This window comes from Amblyomma americanum, chromosome 8, assembly GCF_052857255.1.
Source record: "Amblyomma americanum isolate KBUSLIRL-KWMA chromosome 8, ASM5285725v1, whole genome shotgun sequence".
In the NCBI taxonomy this organism is placed as follows: Eukaryota; Metazoa; Arthropoda; class Arachnida; order Ixodida; family Ixodidae; genus Amblyomma; species Amblyomma americanum.
The window spans coordinates 69120426-69138397 of record NC_135504.1 but is presented as its reverse complement, the minus strand read 5'-3'; the positions used below and the strand labels follow the sequence as shown (position 1 = coordinate 69138397).

Genomic DNA, 17972 nt, shown 5'->3' with positions numbered 1-17972 from the left:
AGGAAGCAGAAGTGCTTCGCAATCTTGCATGCGGCCGCTCAGCAGACTGTAGTAGTTCTGTGCCCGAATTGCGGTGCGTAATATTCGTGACAATATTACTTCTGCATGCCTTTGCTTTCATGGATGTGAAGGCATCATAATGGGGCGAAGTGTATCAAGGGTGCATTTTAAAATCGTCCACCAGCTTCAAAAACAGTACTTTTTATGAAAGTGCATGGCGTGTATAATCTAATATCATCAAAACCTTCTCCCAGGCCACGCAGCGGAATAGGGGCTCGAGAGTCTAAGCTGACGTGCGGCCTGAGGTTGTCATCTTCAGAGGAAGCTCTAGATAAACAGGCAACGGCTCGCGATCGGCGTCGCCTGCTTGTCCTGCCAGAACGGTCGTCATCCTCTCCACGTAGGCCCGCCCTTGCTTCAGCCGCTCGAACACGCAGTCCTGTAAAAGAGCGGAACAACGACCACTGCACATTTTATGGCGGCCATTTATCTTAATTTTAGAAGGACTCATTTCCAAAGAGCACTCTTGCTAACATGTGTTTGCTCTGAACCAAGCTGCGTTAATTTTCCGGTGCACTTCAGCCCCAACGTGTAACTCTTCACATCAAGAAAAAATGCAAAAAGAACATGTAATGTAAAAAATGTGAAAAGAAGAAATGAAAGAAAAAGAAAATTTTGACGAATTTAGCTTTCCTGATTTTGAAGCTGATATTATATAAAAAGTGCAGCGAAAGCACGAGAATGAATCTAAGGAATAATAATAATTAAATAAACAAAACGAGGTCGGGAACGAACCCGCGTCTTTCGGGTTTGCAGCCGAGCGCTATAACCACTGAGCCACCGCGGCTGCTCATGCTGGGGAGATTAATAGATAAAGGGCGCAAGGCAGGATAAATCATAGAGGGTGTAACTGTACAAAACACATCTCTCTTTATTCGTTACTGATAATTGCATAATTTAACTTCACCGGTGCTGATTCTTCGAATACCTATAAAGTCAAGTCTGTCATAATGTTTTTTTTACATGCTAATGAGCTAGCTAGGTGATTTTTTTCTAAACAAGGCTTACCTTTACATGGACGATAAATCTTCTGGCTTCCGCGCCGATTAGCTTTGCCTTTATAAAGTCGGAGGAGAAAACGAGCTCATGTTAATGGAATCTATAGCATGGGCCACGTCAGTAATGCACTAGACTTCGACGCTTGTTGGCTTATGTAGAAGACGACTAATTTTTGACCACTGCTATCGCGTAAGCGGTTGTGTCGGCCACGGGAAGCCTAGTGGTATACGTGCTTGAATTTTTACCATGTCTATACACACGGCCTTCGTTGCCGCGAAAACAAGTGCAGAGAAAAATCTATTTTTCTCCCTAGGTGGCTGACTTAAAGCCTCGTGTATCTTAGAGTGAACAAACCCTTTGCTCGATCATAATTCGTCATCGTTCCCGGTCTATCGATTGGGTTCAGTGCAGGAAGAAGGTCGGCCTCACTATTAGCAGTCAGCTTCCTCATACATTCCTTCCCTTTGGAGCCCACTGACATTGCAAAATGCAATACTACCACACTCTAGATTGGTTGCAAAATCTATAGCGGTGAACAAGAGCTCTGTCCACAGATAAAAAACTTTTGCTGTTCAAAGAAAGCGTATGTATCTATTTTCTACATTCATGATATTTGCGGAAACTCTTCGCCATTTCGCCCCTGTACGGCTCTTTTTAAACACGCGCCATGTGCACTACAGTACAGCGGTTGTGAGCATGCAGTCGCCGAAGCATGACACTGTCACGAGCGCACAGCGCGTGGACTTAAGAACAAACGATTATTGCCGACAAGACACAACCAAAGAGGTAATAGTGCATAATAGATCGAAAGCATGAAAATGAACGCAGCAAAAATGCATGAAATCGCCCTGTGGAATCCCAGGAGGAATTCCGATGAATTCTAGGAGGAACCTCCCATGGTGGAGTAAATTAAATAATAAGTCCTGTCTTCTTAAAGTCGCACTATTTTCCGACGGTATGAGCCAGTGGAATCGCGCATCGACCTCACGTTGAGAGGGGGGAGAGGCGGCGTCCAGCGTTGCGGGTCATCTTCCACGACCTCCTTGATTGCAGGACAGTATTCTGCAGTGGAGTCAGTCTTAAAAGCTCCCACGGTGAAGAATTTTAAGCACTTTCAGTTCTATACGATTAGAACCAACATGTCGGCAAAAAGTGTCCCGTGTCCGGAGTTCTCTGAAGCCTCCGAGAACCGCCTGCACCCACCACGGTTGGCAGGTGGCAGAGGAGGAAAACAAAAATTGTCGGGTCAAGTTCTTGGAGAGAAAAGGGGGAGACTGGAAGGTGGCAGCCACTGGAAGAACTCAGAGGATGACTACCGTGGGAGGTGGAGGGGGGGGGGAGGAAAATGAACTGAGGAGTGGAGATAGGGGGGCTCCGAGTGCGCACTGTAGGCCACACTTTCATTGAAGTGGTTCTACGCAAGCCACCTGCAGGACCGAGTGTCAAGTGGTACAGAGTATCACACATGGAATAGAAGACGAAATGTGCGAGAGAGTAAGTGCGAACAAGTGCAAAGAAGACTAATTGTGCAATATTGATGAATATAAAGAAGCGTGTGTGATATATCATATCATGAGGAGGGGAGTGAAACCCTAATGATAAGCATTTCCGTCGAATCTACCGACTCATCACTTGTTAATTTTTGAAATTATCCTTTAAACCAATGCGTTGTCCACCTACGGTGAACAACTCTTTATATATTCTACGTGCATGACATGAGTTTCTTCCTTTTAAGCTGCTCATATCTCGATTTGGCTACGCAATGAAATAGTACATTGGCCAAAGGAAATCATTTGGTTCAACTATTTAACCTAAACGAAAAAATTGATAAAAACCAAAGCGATTCTTTTCCCCTCCGGCCTCAGACATATCGAGTTCAATATTAAACATTGCCAAAATCATTGCCAACTTCATTTAAATTATTGAGCTTCTCAGAAAACATGACACGGGATGATCACCTAAACTGCAATAATGATAAACTCTCAAGCAGAAAGGGCATCATGTGCCCCTGCTATTATTCTCCCACCTCCAATGAAGAACTTTTATGAAGTTTTGCGTTTCGTACTTTATTTATCTAGGAATATCTAGTTTGACCCGCAACCATAGAGCCTTTTCGCCTGACCAGTAATGTCTCATATTCCCACAATGGAACATATTTAAAAACTACTTAGTTATTTCGATTACATCACTTATATTTGCAGCGTAGGCCGCTTTTATATGCTCGGATTAATAAAAATCGCCAGATGCACCTAACAATGCTTACGTGTGGGAATGCGAATGCATTATTCCTCCTGGGTGCAGTGACACGAGTACGCACACTAAAACACGCGTACGCACATTAGCACACGCCACCGAATTTTCTTGTAATGGTTTGGTTTGGTTTATGGGGGTTTAGCATCCCAAAGCGACTTCGGCTACGAGGGGCAGCGTAGCGAAGGGCTCCGTAAATTTCGACTAAGTGGGGTTCTTTAACGTGCTGTGACGTTCCTTGTGTGTGCTACGAGGTTCAGCGTTCGACGGCGCGGCGTAGACGGAGACCCAGATGACAGCGGCTTCATCAATTACCGAGCCATACTCGTTGAGAGTGACGACCAGAACGAAGGGGTTTAAGCCCAACCGGACCCCCTTTCCATAGTATCGGCACGAGTCGAACGCCGCCGCCGCCGCCGCCGCCGCGGGGAAACGGGCTTTATCCTCCCCAATTGCCGTGGCCGTTCCAGGGCGGCCTCGTTTCGGCGGGCCTGGCCCCGTGGCAAGACGGTGGGCCTTATCAATCAACCCTCCCGAGCACATCCCAGGACAAGGGACCACTTTCCCGGCCTTTTAGTGACCTCGCGTTCCGGCCTTGAGGGGCGAGTGTCATTTGATGGAGAACGGAGGCCGGTGACCCGCGGGAACCGACAGCGGGCCAGAGCGCGCCTTACCACAGCGGACGCTATGCGCTACCTCGAAGACAACCTTCTTTCCCTCGGACTCAACACGTGAGGGGGCGAGACCATAAGTGCGGTGGGGTGTTTGTGCGCCCAAGTGAAAGCCCTAGGCCCCCCCCCCCACTCCGGCGTGGGCGTCCTCACCCTAGGGAGTGTGGGGATAAGAGGATATAAAAATCGACAAGGAGTACCGAAGAAGACGCTCAGGACGACATCGTTCGCCAAGGGGGCCTTCAGCGCCGAAGCCCGACGGCGTGCAGCTTCTGCCAGCAACCGTCCGAGATCAACTCCGGAGCCCCTCCATCGTCCCCATGAAGTCGTCGGCACATAAGCTCGGACGCCCCAGCCTCTGATGTATAATCTTACTCATGTGTTTTATTGAATATATCTGTTTGTTTAAACTGAGCCATACGGTGTCTCTTTGCCTCTCCGTCCCGTGTGGACCTGCGCATTATGGGGGGTCATCACACTGGTGTCAGAAGTGGGGTCTCAAAAGCAAATGTCCTCTGAATGCTGCGACATTCATGACTTCAAAATTGTAATCAAAAGGAAATCACGGGACTGATTGTGGGACTTTTACCCCCATTTGAGAGGCTTGAGGCACCGGAGGGCTTGTGTGAAAAAAAAAAATGTCTGTATCTGAGGGAGCTCCCACTCCACAGCCGTCGCTCGGAGCAAGCATGCTGGCATTAGGAAGCGTCATTCCGACGTTTACAGGAGATAAGACAGGGGTTCCAATCTGCGATTTCTTTTCCATGCTAGAAGAGATTGGGAAAATGGGGGGATGGTCCGATGCTGAAATGCTGGGAATGGCGAGGTGTAAGATGGCAGGAGCTGCTCATGACTTTGCATGGCGAGACGAAAAAGTAAAATCCACAAAATCATTTGCGGAACTTAAGAAGCTCGCGTTTGAGCATTTCGACACTGAACCACGTCACGTGCGGGTACAGAGGTTCCGTGACGCCGGACAGATGGTAGGGGAGGACGTGCGAACGTTTGCGTCGCGGCTTCAGCGCCTAGCACGCGATACGTTAAGCAGGGAGGAGGAAGGGGATCAGCTAAGGAAGAAATACGCGGAGGATCTACTTAAAGAGGAAATGACCGCTTTGTTCGTGGCTGGTCTGCAACACCCCGTGCGCCGGTTCGTGCTCTCGCGCAAGCCGAGCAATTTCGACCAAGCCGTGGCGGCCGCATTGGATGAGGAACGAAATGAGGCGTTAACGACAGCCGCAGCTCATAACATTGCTATGTGCTTATGTGTTAAGTTATCGGAGTTGGTAGTTAAACCTTTCTGTCATTAAGTAACACCTTCACAGGAGAGCATGCGGAGCGCATGCAGAACCTGCCCTACTTCCTTTCGTTATCTATATTTTTGTCTGTGCCGTGATCGTGATAGAAGTGGGAGCTCCTTTGTAACTGGGGTAAATTTATTTCGTCCTGTTTCGACTAGAAAGGAGAGGCTTGGGTGCTGAGTTTCATGTTTATCTGTAAAAGAAGATCAGTGCTGCCCCTGGAGACGCCAGTTATGACAGCTGAGGCATATGGTGTTGTGCAGTAGTGTTGAGTGCAGCGAAAACTGTTTTGTCGGACGCACTGTGCGAGGCGATTCAGAAAGACAAGGGGAGCTGCATGGACTCAAATGTTCGGAGAACATTCTTCTGGAGGGTGAGCGAGTGTGACGTTCCTTGTGTGTGCTACGAGGTTCCGCGTTCGACGGCGCGGCGTAGACGGAGACCCAGATGACAGCGGCATCATCAATTACCGAGCCATACTCGTTGAGAGTGACGACCAGAACGAAGGGGTTTAAGCCCAACCGGACCCCCTTTCCATAGTGTCGGCACGAGTCGAACGCCGCCGCCGCCGCCGCCGCGGGGAAACGGGCTTTATCCTTTCCAATTGCCGTGGCCGTTCCAGGGCAGCCTCGTTTCGGCGGGCCTGGCCCCGTGGCAAGACGGCGGGCCTCATCAATCAACCCTCCCGAGCACATCCCAGGACAAGCGACCACTTTCCCGGCCTTTTAGTGACCTCGCGTTCCGGCCTTGAGGGGCGAGTGTCATTTGATGGAGAACGGAGGCCGGTGACCCGCGGGAACCGACAGCGGGCCAGAGCGCGCCTTACCACAGCGGACTCTATGCGCTACCTCGAAGACAACCTTCTTTCCCTCGGACTCAACACGTGAGGGGGGCGAGACCATAAGTGCGGTGGGGTGATAAGAGGATATTAAAACCGACAAGGAGTACCGAAGAAGACGCTCAGGACGACACCGTTCGCCAAGGGGGCCTTCAGCGCCGAAGCCCGGCTGCGTGCAGCTTCTGCCAGCAACCGTCCGAGATCAACTCCGGAGCCCCTCCATCGTCCCCATGAAGTCGTCGGCACGTAAGCTCGGACGCCCCAGCCTCTGATGTATAATCTTAATCATGTGTAATTATTGAATATATCTGTTTAAACTGAGCCATACGGTGTCTCTTTGCCTCTCCGTCCCGTGTGGACCTGCGCATTATGGGAGGTCATCACAGTGCATTGGCATCACACAGTACACGGGCCTCTAGAATTCCATCTGCATCGAAATTCGACAGCCGCTGCCGGGATCTAACCCGGGTCTTTCGGGTCAGCAGGCGAGGGCCATAACCACTGAGCCACCACGGCGGCTCTTGTAATAGGACTAAAAATGCTTTCGCTTTCCAAATAATGACAGCCTGACTAGTGTAGCAACATTACAGAAAAAATACGGCGTTTATAACATACGCTATCGGAACCCTTGCATTAAACAAGTTCAGAACAGATCACGAGACAGAGATATTAAAATATATTTACCTACAATTTTATATTAGATATATTATTAAAACAACACTTATATATCCCCAATTTCATTAAAGCAATCGAGTGTAATTTTTTACATTTTTATTTGCTGTGGTGGTCCTATCGATTTGTTTTGCTAAATCCTTCCCGCAATTGAATTTAGCTTATACACGCTTAATTAAGCATACCCCTTTCTCCGCACGCTGTTATGCTGCCCTGTAGAGTGGAGAGCGAGGAGTCCTCAAGCTCTTTTTCAGCTTTCTAGCTCGCCTTCTCAAAAATTATATTCATAGAGAAAAATGCTTCAGTTAATACAAATTTTGTTTCAGAAGACGCTATCGTTTGCTACACCCCCTCTTACTAAAGTTACCTCGCACTGCTTTCAAACGCGGCGATCTCAGAGAAAGTGTCTGAAAAGGCACCGAGTTTTCCCTCGGCGTCACTCTAATCTAGAGAGTATAGAATTCCGTTTAGCAAAAGGAAAGGGACGGGTCACTATGTGAATGGGTTGCTTGGCAAAGGGAATACGAACAGTTGACATTTCAATGGGACACATTGCATGCCAGCTGTGCTGGATGAGAAGCGCGGCGGGTTGTACTGGTTTGTCTCCAAATGTAGTGATTTGAACCGATTGACTCGCACTAGTCCATTCCAGCTACAAAACATTGTGTAGAGGATGTCAGAAGTGAACAGTTTTTAGAAGTGTGGTTGATACGATGTGCGGCTATTCGGAGATTAAGGTGCACGAATACGACAAAGAGAACACAGCGCTTAATACGCCTTTTGAACCTTATCAGAGGTGCCACATGTCAATGGCGAGGTAAACAGCGCAGCTATTTGTGCCTCACGAAACCGACGCCCCGATGCGACGGCGCCGCGAACTTGTCCAAGAAGGATCGGCAGGGCGCTGGAGCGCTTGTTCGCTGCTTTGCGAGTGCCTCGTCGGCGCATTCAGGCGCTGCTGTAGGAGTTTTCTATAAAAAAATATTGGCACCTTTTACGACATTGACGCAAGACATTACTGCCGCGCCGCGATCCCGTTTACGAACTTGCATGCTGCGTAGCCAGCGCTCTCGAATGTCGTCCCCGGAACGTCGTGGCAGAGAAAGCTCGGCAGCACTGCTGCACATCTTCATGTATATTAACGAGGTAGAAAAGCTGAAAGATGTCATTCCATCGCTTACTAACTGCTAGCAGCCCGAATAAATGGCAGCTTTTTTGCAGAAAGTGCAGATTGGCAAGTTAGTTACAGCGTTGATGGTCCTGTTTTCGTAGCATTTTCAGGGAGATGAATCCCTTCTTCTAGGTAGCTATTTGGCGCCGTTATAGCTTTATTTTGTTTTGACTGAACGATTAGAGTGATAATAGTGGCTGGTCGTTGCACCTCGTAGTAAGGAAAGCTGCAATTAAAATGGCGCCATTCTATTTTTCACTTTGCGATTTAGAATTTCGTACTAGTGTTTGTTTATTCTAAACACCCATGTTTCGTGGTCCGCAAAATATAACCTCAAAGTGAAGAGGTCTGCAATACCCGTGCTGCCGCGCCTGCGAGGGCTTGTTTGGGAGCCGGCTTGAATGGGACCACTCGAGCGTTCCTGTACAGAGTGTCACCGTCTTCTTTTGTGCAAGCGTTTCCGTTGTATTCTTTCTTTGTGATGGCTGACACTCCGCGCACGCTGACGAATTGACTGATGTGCATGAAATTACATCCTGCATGACATCATTCTATATCGACCAATCAGCTTCTGTGCCACGTGTTGCAATGGGAGCTGCATCCGCGCCAGTGCTGCATACGGCGCTAACAGCGATAAGTTGAGGAAAAAGCTAAAAACAGCTAACGCTCTATAAAGATGCACTCACCTCGTATGTTTGCAAGCCTATTCGGAGGCAGTCGTGCAATGTATCGTTCTGTCACATGAGGGAAGTAATATAACAGGACATAAGACAGACGCACTAACTAGAGGTGGAAATGAAGGAAGAATACAAGTGCCATAACTCGATTAACACAGACTTACCGCAGTTGGAGCTTTACATGTTTCAAATTGGTAAAATCCCCGATTGAATTCCCTTTGGAGGCAGTTGTTCATGTTTTCTCGAACTCGACTGAAGCGGAGCTGGTGTTAGAGGACAAAGAACAAGAATACGGCTTTAATTTATCGGAACCTAAGAGTGCTAAAGATTTTGACACAATTATTAACAGCCCCGACCTCTGCAACCTAACACGAGCTGATGCACGTCAGTTCCCATTGGTTTACACTTAAGCAGTGCCCTTAGTAACCAGTAGGTAGACCTCCCAAACAGCCACAGGACAGCAAGGGGTACGTTATACTAGCAAAGGCAAAGTTGTCCTTGGCGTCCTGCCTGTGTGAGTGGTATAGACATCCATCGTGACAGAGCCGTGTTCAGGAGGCACCCAGTAGTCTCGGACTAAATCAGGGGGACCCGCAAAGAAGTAGAAAGCGGGCATGTGAAACACACTGGATTCTCGCCTCAGCATACTTTCCAGTACTTAGGCATTTTCAGCAGTCGCAAACGAGATATATCTTCTTGTTCCCATGTTGGTAAGCTGGAGAAGATATTTGCTCTTATTTGTTGGTATCCTCAACAAACAATGTCTTGAAACCTAAGAAAATGACACCGAGCCCGATTGGACTGTTCAGAAAGGAATTGATCTATGATAACTCAAAAGGCAGTGCAAGCTACATTATGCACTCTATGTATTATGCACAAATATAACCAAGACGACGACAAATGTGCAGTGCGTGGTAAATCTGTAGAAAAAATTGAACATCTAGTACTACAATATTATGGTACCCATCTGGCTGTCGATGCACGCACAGTCACTCCCCCTGAGACCACAGGGTTTAAAAGTAACAACGGTAATGTGAATCAATCTGCTGCGTAAGTTAGCAAAAACCGACTGGATTGGTGGCTCAAAAGCACAGAGGTTACGTAAGGTTAGAAGTATAGGATAAAAATGTATTTAAAGGAAATGGCGAATTTATTGACCAATTTATGACACCTTTAAAGAAGTATAAATAAAAAACCGAGCGTTTGGCAAGTTCCGCCACCTCGTTACAAAGGGGATGCTCATATTTAAAAGAAATCGGTCCGTCTTCGAACGTTGAACTGAAATTGGTGAAGTCATATACAGCGTAATATTCAATGTAATGCTTCTGTTTAAGGCACGTAAAACTGCATGCACTGTTCTGAAACTGTGTTAGCGGTTGGTCTCTATTGCATCATGGGCGAGTGCGCTGTTAGGCACCATGAACCTTCTAATCATACGTTTGGTCAGTCGTCAGCGATGCGTCCCAGCACTGACGCGTAGGACGTGCCCGAAGAGGACCGTCGATGCGAATTACTGCTGTCGGAAGCCGAATTTCTTTGACTGTGTGCGGAAAACGTGATTTTGCTCTAAGGCATCAATTGTCATGTGGGTTTCCGTGGTTAAGTTCTGAACATGGCCTGCAACGTCGTCCACGAATCCCAATAAAGCGCCTTGACGGCTGCCGACGCCCGGAGCCGCAATAGAGCTGACATTCGCTTCCAGCGTTACGGACAATCTGGCGCCGCCGAAAGCGGCGGTTTCCAAAGGGGATGTAACTTATAATACGGGCCCTCAAGCTCTACAAGCTACAGCGGTCTGACGTCGTAGCAGAGAGAAGCTGGATTGAGAGGCAGTCAACTTTGTATGGCTTCACGCGAAGTTAAGAAAGCGGCCAAGGGAGTCAAACGCGTCGCTGAACTTGAAAAGGAAGAGCAAGTGAACTCTGTCCTGACCACGTTTATGAACACTCCGAGGCAGCACGAAAGATGTGGGCTTGCAGCATCAAGGACCTTTGGCAAGATTTGCTTCGCTGGTCCTGCAAAATATTTCATGCTGGCTGCCACTTTCGATAAGCAATATACCGCAACGCTTGTGTTGCAATTTATGCTGATGTTTGCTTATTATAAATGCGCAAATTCTCATGCATTGCTCCGTTTCTTCACAGCGTCTCTTCAGAGCGTTTCTTCACAGAAATAATGCGATTTTGCGGCATGTTTACTGCTCACGCATTTTATTTCCCTCTAGATCCCTTTCCTCCTTTACCTTTATGTCGCATGAATGCTGTCCACGGTGCAGGGTAGGAAACTGGTTTCTTCGCCCGCTCAGCCTCTCTGCCTAAGTCTCTCCTCTCGTGCTTCTAGAACCCCTGCCACTCACTTAAGGATGCTACACACTACATTTACACGCACTGTGTTTGTGGGTGTACTCCTTGTCGCTTGAGTGGTGCAGCTTCCTAGTTATGCTAAAGATTCTGGCAACCTTCGACAAGTGTCACTCACATAAATTCCACTCAGTTTCTCAAGATATCCTTCTATCCTGTCACGTATTGCCTTTGCCTGTGCGCGTCACCATACTGTGCTTATAGTGCAACGACCGTAGCGTAGTTCATGAGGCTGTTCCTCAAAAACAATATACAATAGATGCTACCTGATCCATAGAAATACGAGAATAATAATCCTGCACAGGAATTATTTATTTCATTCTTTAAAGTGCGCGTGTATTAGTAGCCACGAAAATAGCACGACACCGCTTATTAAACTGCCAGAACGTCTGGCACTCCCCTTCCGACACAACTTTCTTCGGGTGCCTGCTGAAATCTGCCGCCGCTGTGCAGCATTTTCTGTTCGTGTGTATAACCTGACTCGTGTTGAAAGCAGTCTATTCGGGGATTATTTTGTGAACAGAAAAGTGGGAGGTTTTACGTATTTCTTTAGAAGCAGAAAAGAAAAAGAAAAAAACATCTCGAGCCCACCTTCTCACTGTAGCGGTCCGCTCCAGGTAAGTCTGCGTTCACCAAGCAGGTCTGGGCCGCCGCCATCACTGCGCGCGTGCAGGTGGTAGCTTCGTTATGCAGTTTCGCTTTGAACACGAGTTCGCGAGTGCCGTGCACGGACTGGGGCCCCTGCGCGCTTAATGCGTGTCATGTGCCCGGGAGACGTGCACTACGCAATCTGAAGATATCAAATATCACTCAATATCCTGGCTTTTCAAGATTTAGGGTGACTTGCTTTTTTCTAAAAGCGATGATGCAGGATGCCGCCACCAAACTCGGGAGACGAGTGGTGCATTTTTTCCTAGATGTGGCAAGAATAATCTGTGGTAGGATTTTAAGCCTTGTTGGTTAAAGGCTGAAGTAAATGCCTTCTGATCCTATCAAACAGGCTGTCCCAAAACGCACAAACCATAGATCAAGAAAGATTGGCATAATAATACAGAGTCTGAAGATACATTCCCGGACCTCGAATTGGGCAAGTAAGCGTGGTTTTATTTGAAAGTGTAGTGTTCGTTAAGACTAACCTGGAGGTAAATGAATTCTACAAGATAAAACATTGGTAAGCTTAATGTACAGTGTACTGCTGGGAAGCGATATGTAGAAGTACTGCCGTATTCTTGTAATCTTCCCGATGGTGGCAATACAGATTGCAGAACATTTAGTTTTAGCAAAAATTGTTATATTAAAGCGGAAAACAGGGCCCGACCAGGGAGGACGGTTGCGCTTTGCCATGTTAAAACTTCACGCTCTCCAAGTAGTCGGACAATGCCATCTGGGAACGATGTATTGTCACGGCGTGGCGTAGAAGCTGGCAGGAAGAACAGGCTACAGCAGGAGGCACACACTCAGCCAGGTGATGATGATGATGATTATGATGATGATGTCCTCAGGCTTAATAGAACATTACCACGGCGGGGAATTGGCCAGGGTGCATTGCAGTTCCGCCAGTGGCAACGTCCTCGTCGGTACGGAACTATAGCTCTTCGTCTTTGTTTCTTTCAGTCGCTACACTACCTCCCTCTCAAAAGGAGCACCATCCCGATGCTACACGCGGAACAAAAAGAGCACACGGCGCAAAAGAGAACACGACTCCGGCAATTCCCGCTGGCCGAAGTAAAACGCAGTGGGAACGGAGGTAGGGCTAATGCGATCACGCCGTATCAATTAAAGTAGTCCGTCGCTATGATGATGTATTTGTTACCCGAATTTGACGTTGGGAACGCGTAGAGAAAGCTCTTTCCCACTGTTTGGAGCAGACCAGGTGGTGATACGACTGGCTGGAAAGGACCAGCCGAGTTTGTGGGCAGTGCCCTCTGCCTCTGGCACACTCTACAAGTTTTTGTTCAGTGACGTGCCTGCTTAGCAAGTTTCGGCGAGTATTATCTTTCTCGAATACGTGAAAGTGTTCGGCTGTACCGAAAGTAACCAGGTGTAGCATCGTCGTGACAAGCTTCGGTGATATCGCTGGGCAGAGCCTCCAGCACAGGAAGGGGCCAAGACCTCTGGCTGCTAGCGAAGTTGTGCATGTACAAGACACCATGCCGAATCCTGAACGTCGGCAGAATACGCAGGAAAAAGCGGGGCGCCGCAACCTCGTGGCCTTCCAGGTGCGGGAAAAGATCAGCTTTGCTGGCCACTGCCCGATAGCGCTACATTTCACCGCAGCCGATCAGGCCTCGTATTAAACTGCAGCACTCTCTCGTGCTTTGCATTACAAGTCTTCATCAACTTCCACCTGTGGTGCGCAAGTCACGAAAGGAGAGAAACGCGCTTTCAATCGCGCTTTCAGGTAAGTGGCGTTGTTGTCCACCTGAAAAAACCCGCTTTCGGACAATATTTAGTGGTTAGCATGCTAAACCACCAGCAATTTTTTATACCTTAAGTTGTCTCGAGTTCCTACTAACTGCGAGGGCGTCAAAATGAGTATACAACGACAAAAACGGCGACGGGCAAGGGGGAGACGCCGGCCAACGATTCTTAAGAGCCAGCATAGATACCTTTCAGAGAAAGGAAATCTCTGAAGGAAATTGCACAGTTGGCGGTTTCTTTCTATGTATATTGTTGAATACTCTAGTGTTTCTCATTGTTAAATATCAATCAATGCAAGTTTGTTTAAATAATTACACTTATTTGTCACACCAGTTATGGACTCTGAGTTGCAATACGAAACCGCAAAGTAACATACTTTGTTTACAGTCTTCCCCTAGGTCGAAAAAGTGCTGGAAGTTGCTGTCCTCGTCCCCCGTTACACTCTTGACAGTGAAGATGAACAAGTCCCCGAACACAGCCAGGAGGGCAGATATCTTTGCCAGCTTCGCCATATGTACAACCTCTGGCTGTGCGATGTCTGTAGAAAAGTTTAAAAAAAGAAGTAGAAAAATACAATAGCAAATGACTGATTGCTACAGTCTTAATTGCGATTTGTTACAGAGTTTGGGGCTTACATTGCTTTTTTGCATTTATTTACAGCTGAAAAAGTGCTAGCTACTCCTCGGTTCGAAAATCAGGCTCACACAATGAGAATCAGAAACAAGATAAAACTAGTAGTAAAATGTGTTAGAAGAAGACGCTTCGGAAGGAGCGGCAACATTTCTTTCTGGTGGCAGACAACATTTTGCTAAAAATGAATGGCTTTTCTTTTGACTACACATTTAACCGTACGAACCGAGGGAGCCTAAATCCTTGACCGCACCTCTGCACCCCAGCACCCCTGCACGGATTGCCACTTCGTAACAATAGCACTACTTTCAACAAAACGGGGCTTTAACGAGGTCAGAAATAGCGTAAATTGAAATACAGGCACCGGCACCACCAGCCATTTTGCCAAGCAAACTGCGGTGACGTCATACCTTTTTTACATGCGCGGATTCTTGAGGTTCGTCTGAAGCGCCATTCACTTCTAAACAGTTATCACGGACCCCTTTTTCGGTTTTCGTGTGTACGAATTTTAATCGATTGGCGAGGAGAAATGCAAAATTTGTAAATCCGACGTTCTCAATAATAAATAAGACTCTTTTGCTCCCGAACAACCATAAAAATAGGAAAAAACGCAACCGATGTTTAGTGAAAGCCGAAATTGGGTACAGTTTTTCCCATTTTCGATTTTACATGCATTGAAATCTCAGTAGAAGGATGTTTTCGCATGCTGCTACTGCCGGGGACGACCGTGTGACTTCAGCACGTGTGGCTAGCACTTATAGTGGGCATTACTTGCATTTAGCATTTGTGTGCTTTCCTGACTGTTTGTCTGAAGCCTGCTTCTTGCAGGCTGCAAACCTGTCCGCCGGGCTTTGAGCAACCTGCCAAACGTCTGTGTGTATATATTGCAGATGTTTCAGTAAGGCCATCCTCCAATTTTTCAAAATAGGGTTTTCAGGTAAGAGTATCTTTTCCTGCATATTAATACTAGTGTTGACGGACATCAAAAAAACAAACAAACAGGGGAATCATAGGAACTAGTCATGTGATTAAATAAATTCCAATTGTTAGCTTTTTTACTATTTCAGACAGGCACCTGATTGCAATTGATATTTGTAGCGGGCGTTTAGTAACAGTCTTATCACTTTTAATATTTTAAAAACAGGATTACCCTTGCTGCTGCGACTGGACTAATTTTAGGTATTTCTCGGGCTATTCGAAAACCGCGCGGTTTGTAGGAGGGCGCAGTGTGACGTCACACCCACGCTGGAGCAACGAAGTGGCGAGGAGCGGTGAGCTCTGCAGGATGGGCGGAGCTGAGACTGTAGCGTGGCACCTCTGCAATCAGCAAATAGGTGGCTTGTAACATTTATTTTTGTGTTTTTGTGGCCGCAATCGCTCTGAACAAGTCACGGTGGTCGCACTCTGCAGAACATCGAAGTACAGGAAGTCTTTCTGTACACGTCAATATCACTTCTATTTACGATATCATAAACCTGTGGGCCGCCACGGTGGCTGAGTGGTTATGGCGTTCGGCTGCTAGCCCGAAAGACGCCGGTTCGAACCTGGCCGCGGAGGTCGAAGTTTCGATGGAGGCGATATTCTAGAGGCCCGTGTACTATGCGATGTCAATGCACGTTAAAAAACCACAGGTGGTCGTAATTTCCGGAGCCCTTCACAACGGCGTCTCTCATAGCCTGAGTCGCTTTGGGACGTTAAACCCCATAAACCATACACCAAACCATAAACCTGTAAGCATAGTAACACGGTACAAAGATACTTTGCTGTAAGCTTACAGATGAGGCAAGCATGAGTATCAGTTAAATGACCACCTTGATAATAAGGTGTGTCTGCGTTGAACTGCGTCAGCAAAGTGTATTGCAGACACTGACTTCGCGGACAACAACGGACATCAAGCCATAAAGCCCCAAAGAACAGAATGACGTAATATAATGACATAAAATTACATTCACTGGCTCTCAAATGCAGTCACATTGCATAATGGGGAATTTTTTAGCCAGCGTTGCTTACCGTATGAGCTTGAAGCGACTTAACAATGCCAATAAATATTTAAATTCTCCACTTTTCGCATAAACCGTGGAACGCCCATTGAAAGTGCAAGACACATAAAGTCCCCAGCTTGCAAGCAAGAGGGCGGTATAAGCGTAAATGTTCCCTTACTGAATATCGTAAATTTCCTTCCCAGTTTCAAGGCCTCCTTGCCAGCTGTCGTAAGCTTGCGTTTTGAAGCAACATAAAAGAACGGAGACGAAAGAGTTTGCGCTGGTTTGAACAAGAAAACGAAAATGCAACAAAATGGCTTCTTTCGTCATTGCACGGTCCCTGCAGATAGCTATAAACTGAACCCGTTGTTTCGCCTGGCAACAGTAAAGGCGGTGATAAAACTGACGCGTGCTGAAAACAGGTTCTTGCGCAGAAAAAAAAATTGTTTCTATTTTGTTGTGCCTGAGAGCTTCACTGTTTTTAAGTTATCAACGATAAGTATGTTTCGAGCTGTGTTTAGCTATTGCGAGTTCTTGGGATTTCATCCTGTATTTTTTTTTATCTTTGAGTTTGTTTCGAGGAAAGCTATGATAAGGAAAAGGAACAAAATTACTGGCTAAAATGGGTCAGACCCTACTTGAAACCTTCCTCTCAAACCGTCATGTTTTATCAAAGCCAAACCCTTGTTAAGCAGTGATTTTTTTCTTACTATTGCCAATCCACTCAGCGTGACCGCGCCCTTCTATTAATCAGGTTGCATTAGACATCACTTTCACAAGAAAAGTCAGCGTCTGTCCATACGTGTCACGAAACAGCAGGTAGTGCACCCGCCACGTTGGACAAACCTGCCCACCAAGTTGTGGGCAATCTGCCCACCATGGCACGTGGCAGAGAAATAATTTTAATAAATTAAATGCAGTTTCTACCTTCTCATTGTGGCACTGCGCATCAGCTCGTTTGTGGAGAGATAGAAAGCCTCCAGAAGAGCTATCTGTGCGAAAATTAGCTTTACAGGAGCTCGGCAAAGCAACCTGCGGCCAAGAAGTCCCGAAGGCGCCTGTTCAAAACAGACACCTGCCAAGGCACTGGCGCTGTCTTCAGTGATGTGAGGAGGAAACTGAGATTCATTGTTACTTCCAAACGCAGAGTTGGAGCACTTCGGGAGCAACGTTTTCTGCTCTTTTCGGAGCAACTGTATTCCAGACGCAGATCTGAGCCACGGATCGCGTCTTCCAATCGTAGACAGGGAGCGGTTGACGAGCCGAGATTGCTCCGTGGAGCAGTCAGGCTCCAGCGAGCAATCGACCGGAAGTTTGCAAGACGTTCATTTTCAGCGGCGCTAGCGGCGCCCTCCATTTCCGGCCGGCTCCTCTCCGCGCTCCGTAGCAGACGATCAGCTTCGCCCGCCGCTATGGACTCAAAAAGTGAATAGCGCGAAAAGCGCGGGCAAGCACAAGGAATGACGGGTACTTACTTCAGCAGTTCGCGAGCGCCCCCTACATTCTCTGGGCACAGCAAGTGTACTCCGGTCGCAATTTCAGGTCGCGCGCTCTGCGCCGGATTCAGGCGCTCTGTCACAGAGTGTGCAGACCGCTCCAGGATTGCGATTGGAATTCACCATCAGTAATCAATTTCGTCCCCATTTTAGAAGCTTGCGCGCAAAAACATTGCAGTGCTTTCCATCCTATCTATGCAGCGTATCTATAATTTAATCCTTGAATATCGCGGTATTATCAAAAAGTGGTGATGCCGCTCTTCAAAAGTGTGTCCATGCCGCACTCTGTCATTGTTGTCCGAGCCAGAAAGACTTGTAGAGGAGGCAAGAAGGAGGCGGCACTGCGCGCCATTACTGCGCGCCACTGCCGCGGGTGACGTGTGTTCGGGCACTCGAGAGCGAGGCACGTCAGGGTGATTGGGCAGTGCTCACCACCAGTGTGTC

General features: G+C 47.4%; 1 protein-coding gene across 1 annotated transcript; it reads right to left on the bottom strand.

Annotated features, from left to right (window-relative positions):
* Positions 1-222: 222 nt before the first annotated feature.
* Positions 223-16154, bottom strand: LOC144100413 (uncharacterized). Its single transcript, XM_077633371.1, has 7 exons — positions 16061-16154; positions 13797-13958; positions 11591-11658; positions 8804-8902; positions 8649-8696; positions 1069-1116; positions 223-439 (listed from the first exon to the last, which is right to left on the bottom strand). The coding sequence occupies exons 2-7, from the start codon at positions 13930-13932 to the stop codon at positions 284-286; spliced, it is 555 nt and encodes a 184-aa protein (XP_077489497.1). The 5' UTR covers positions 13933-13958; positions 16061-16154; the 3' UTR covers positions 223-283.
* Between the last annotated feature and the right edge of the window lie 1818 nt (positions 16155-17972).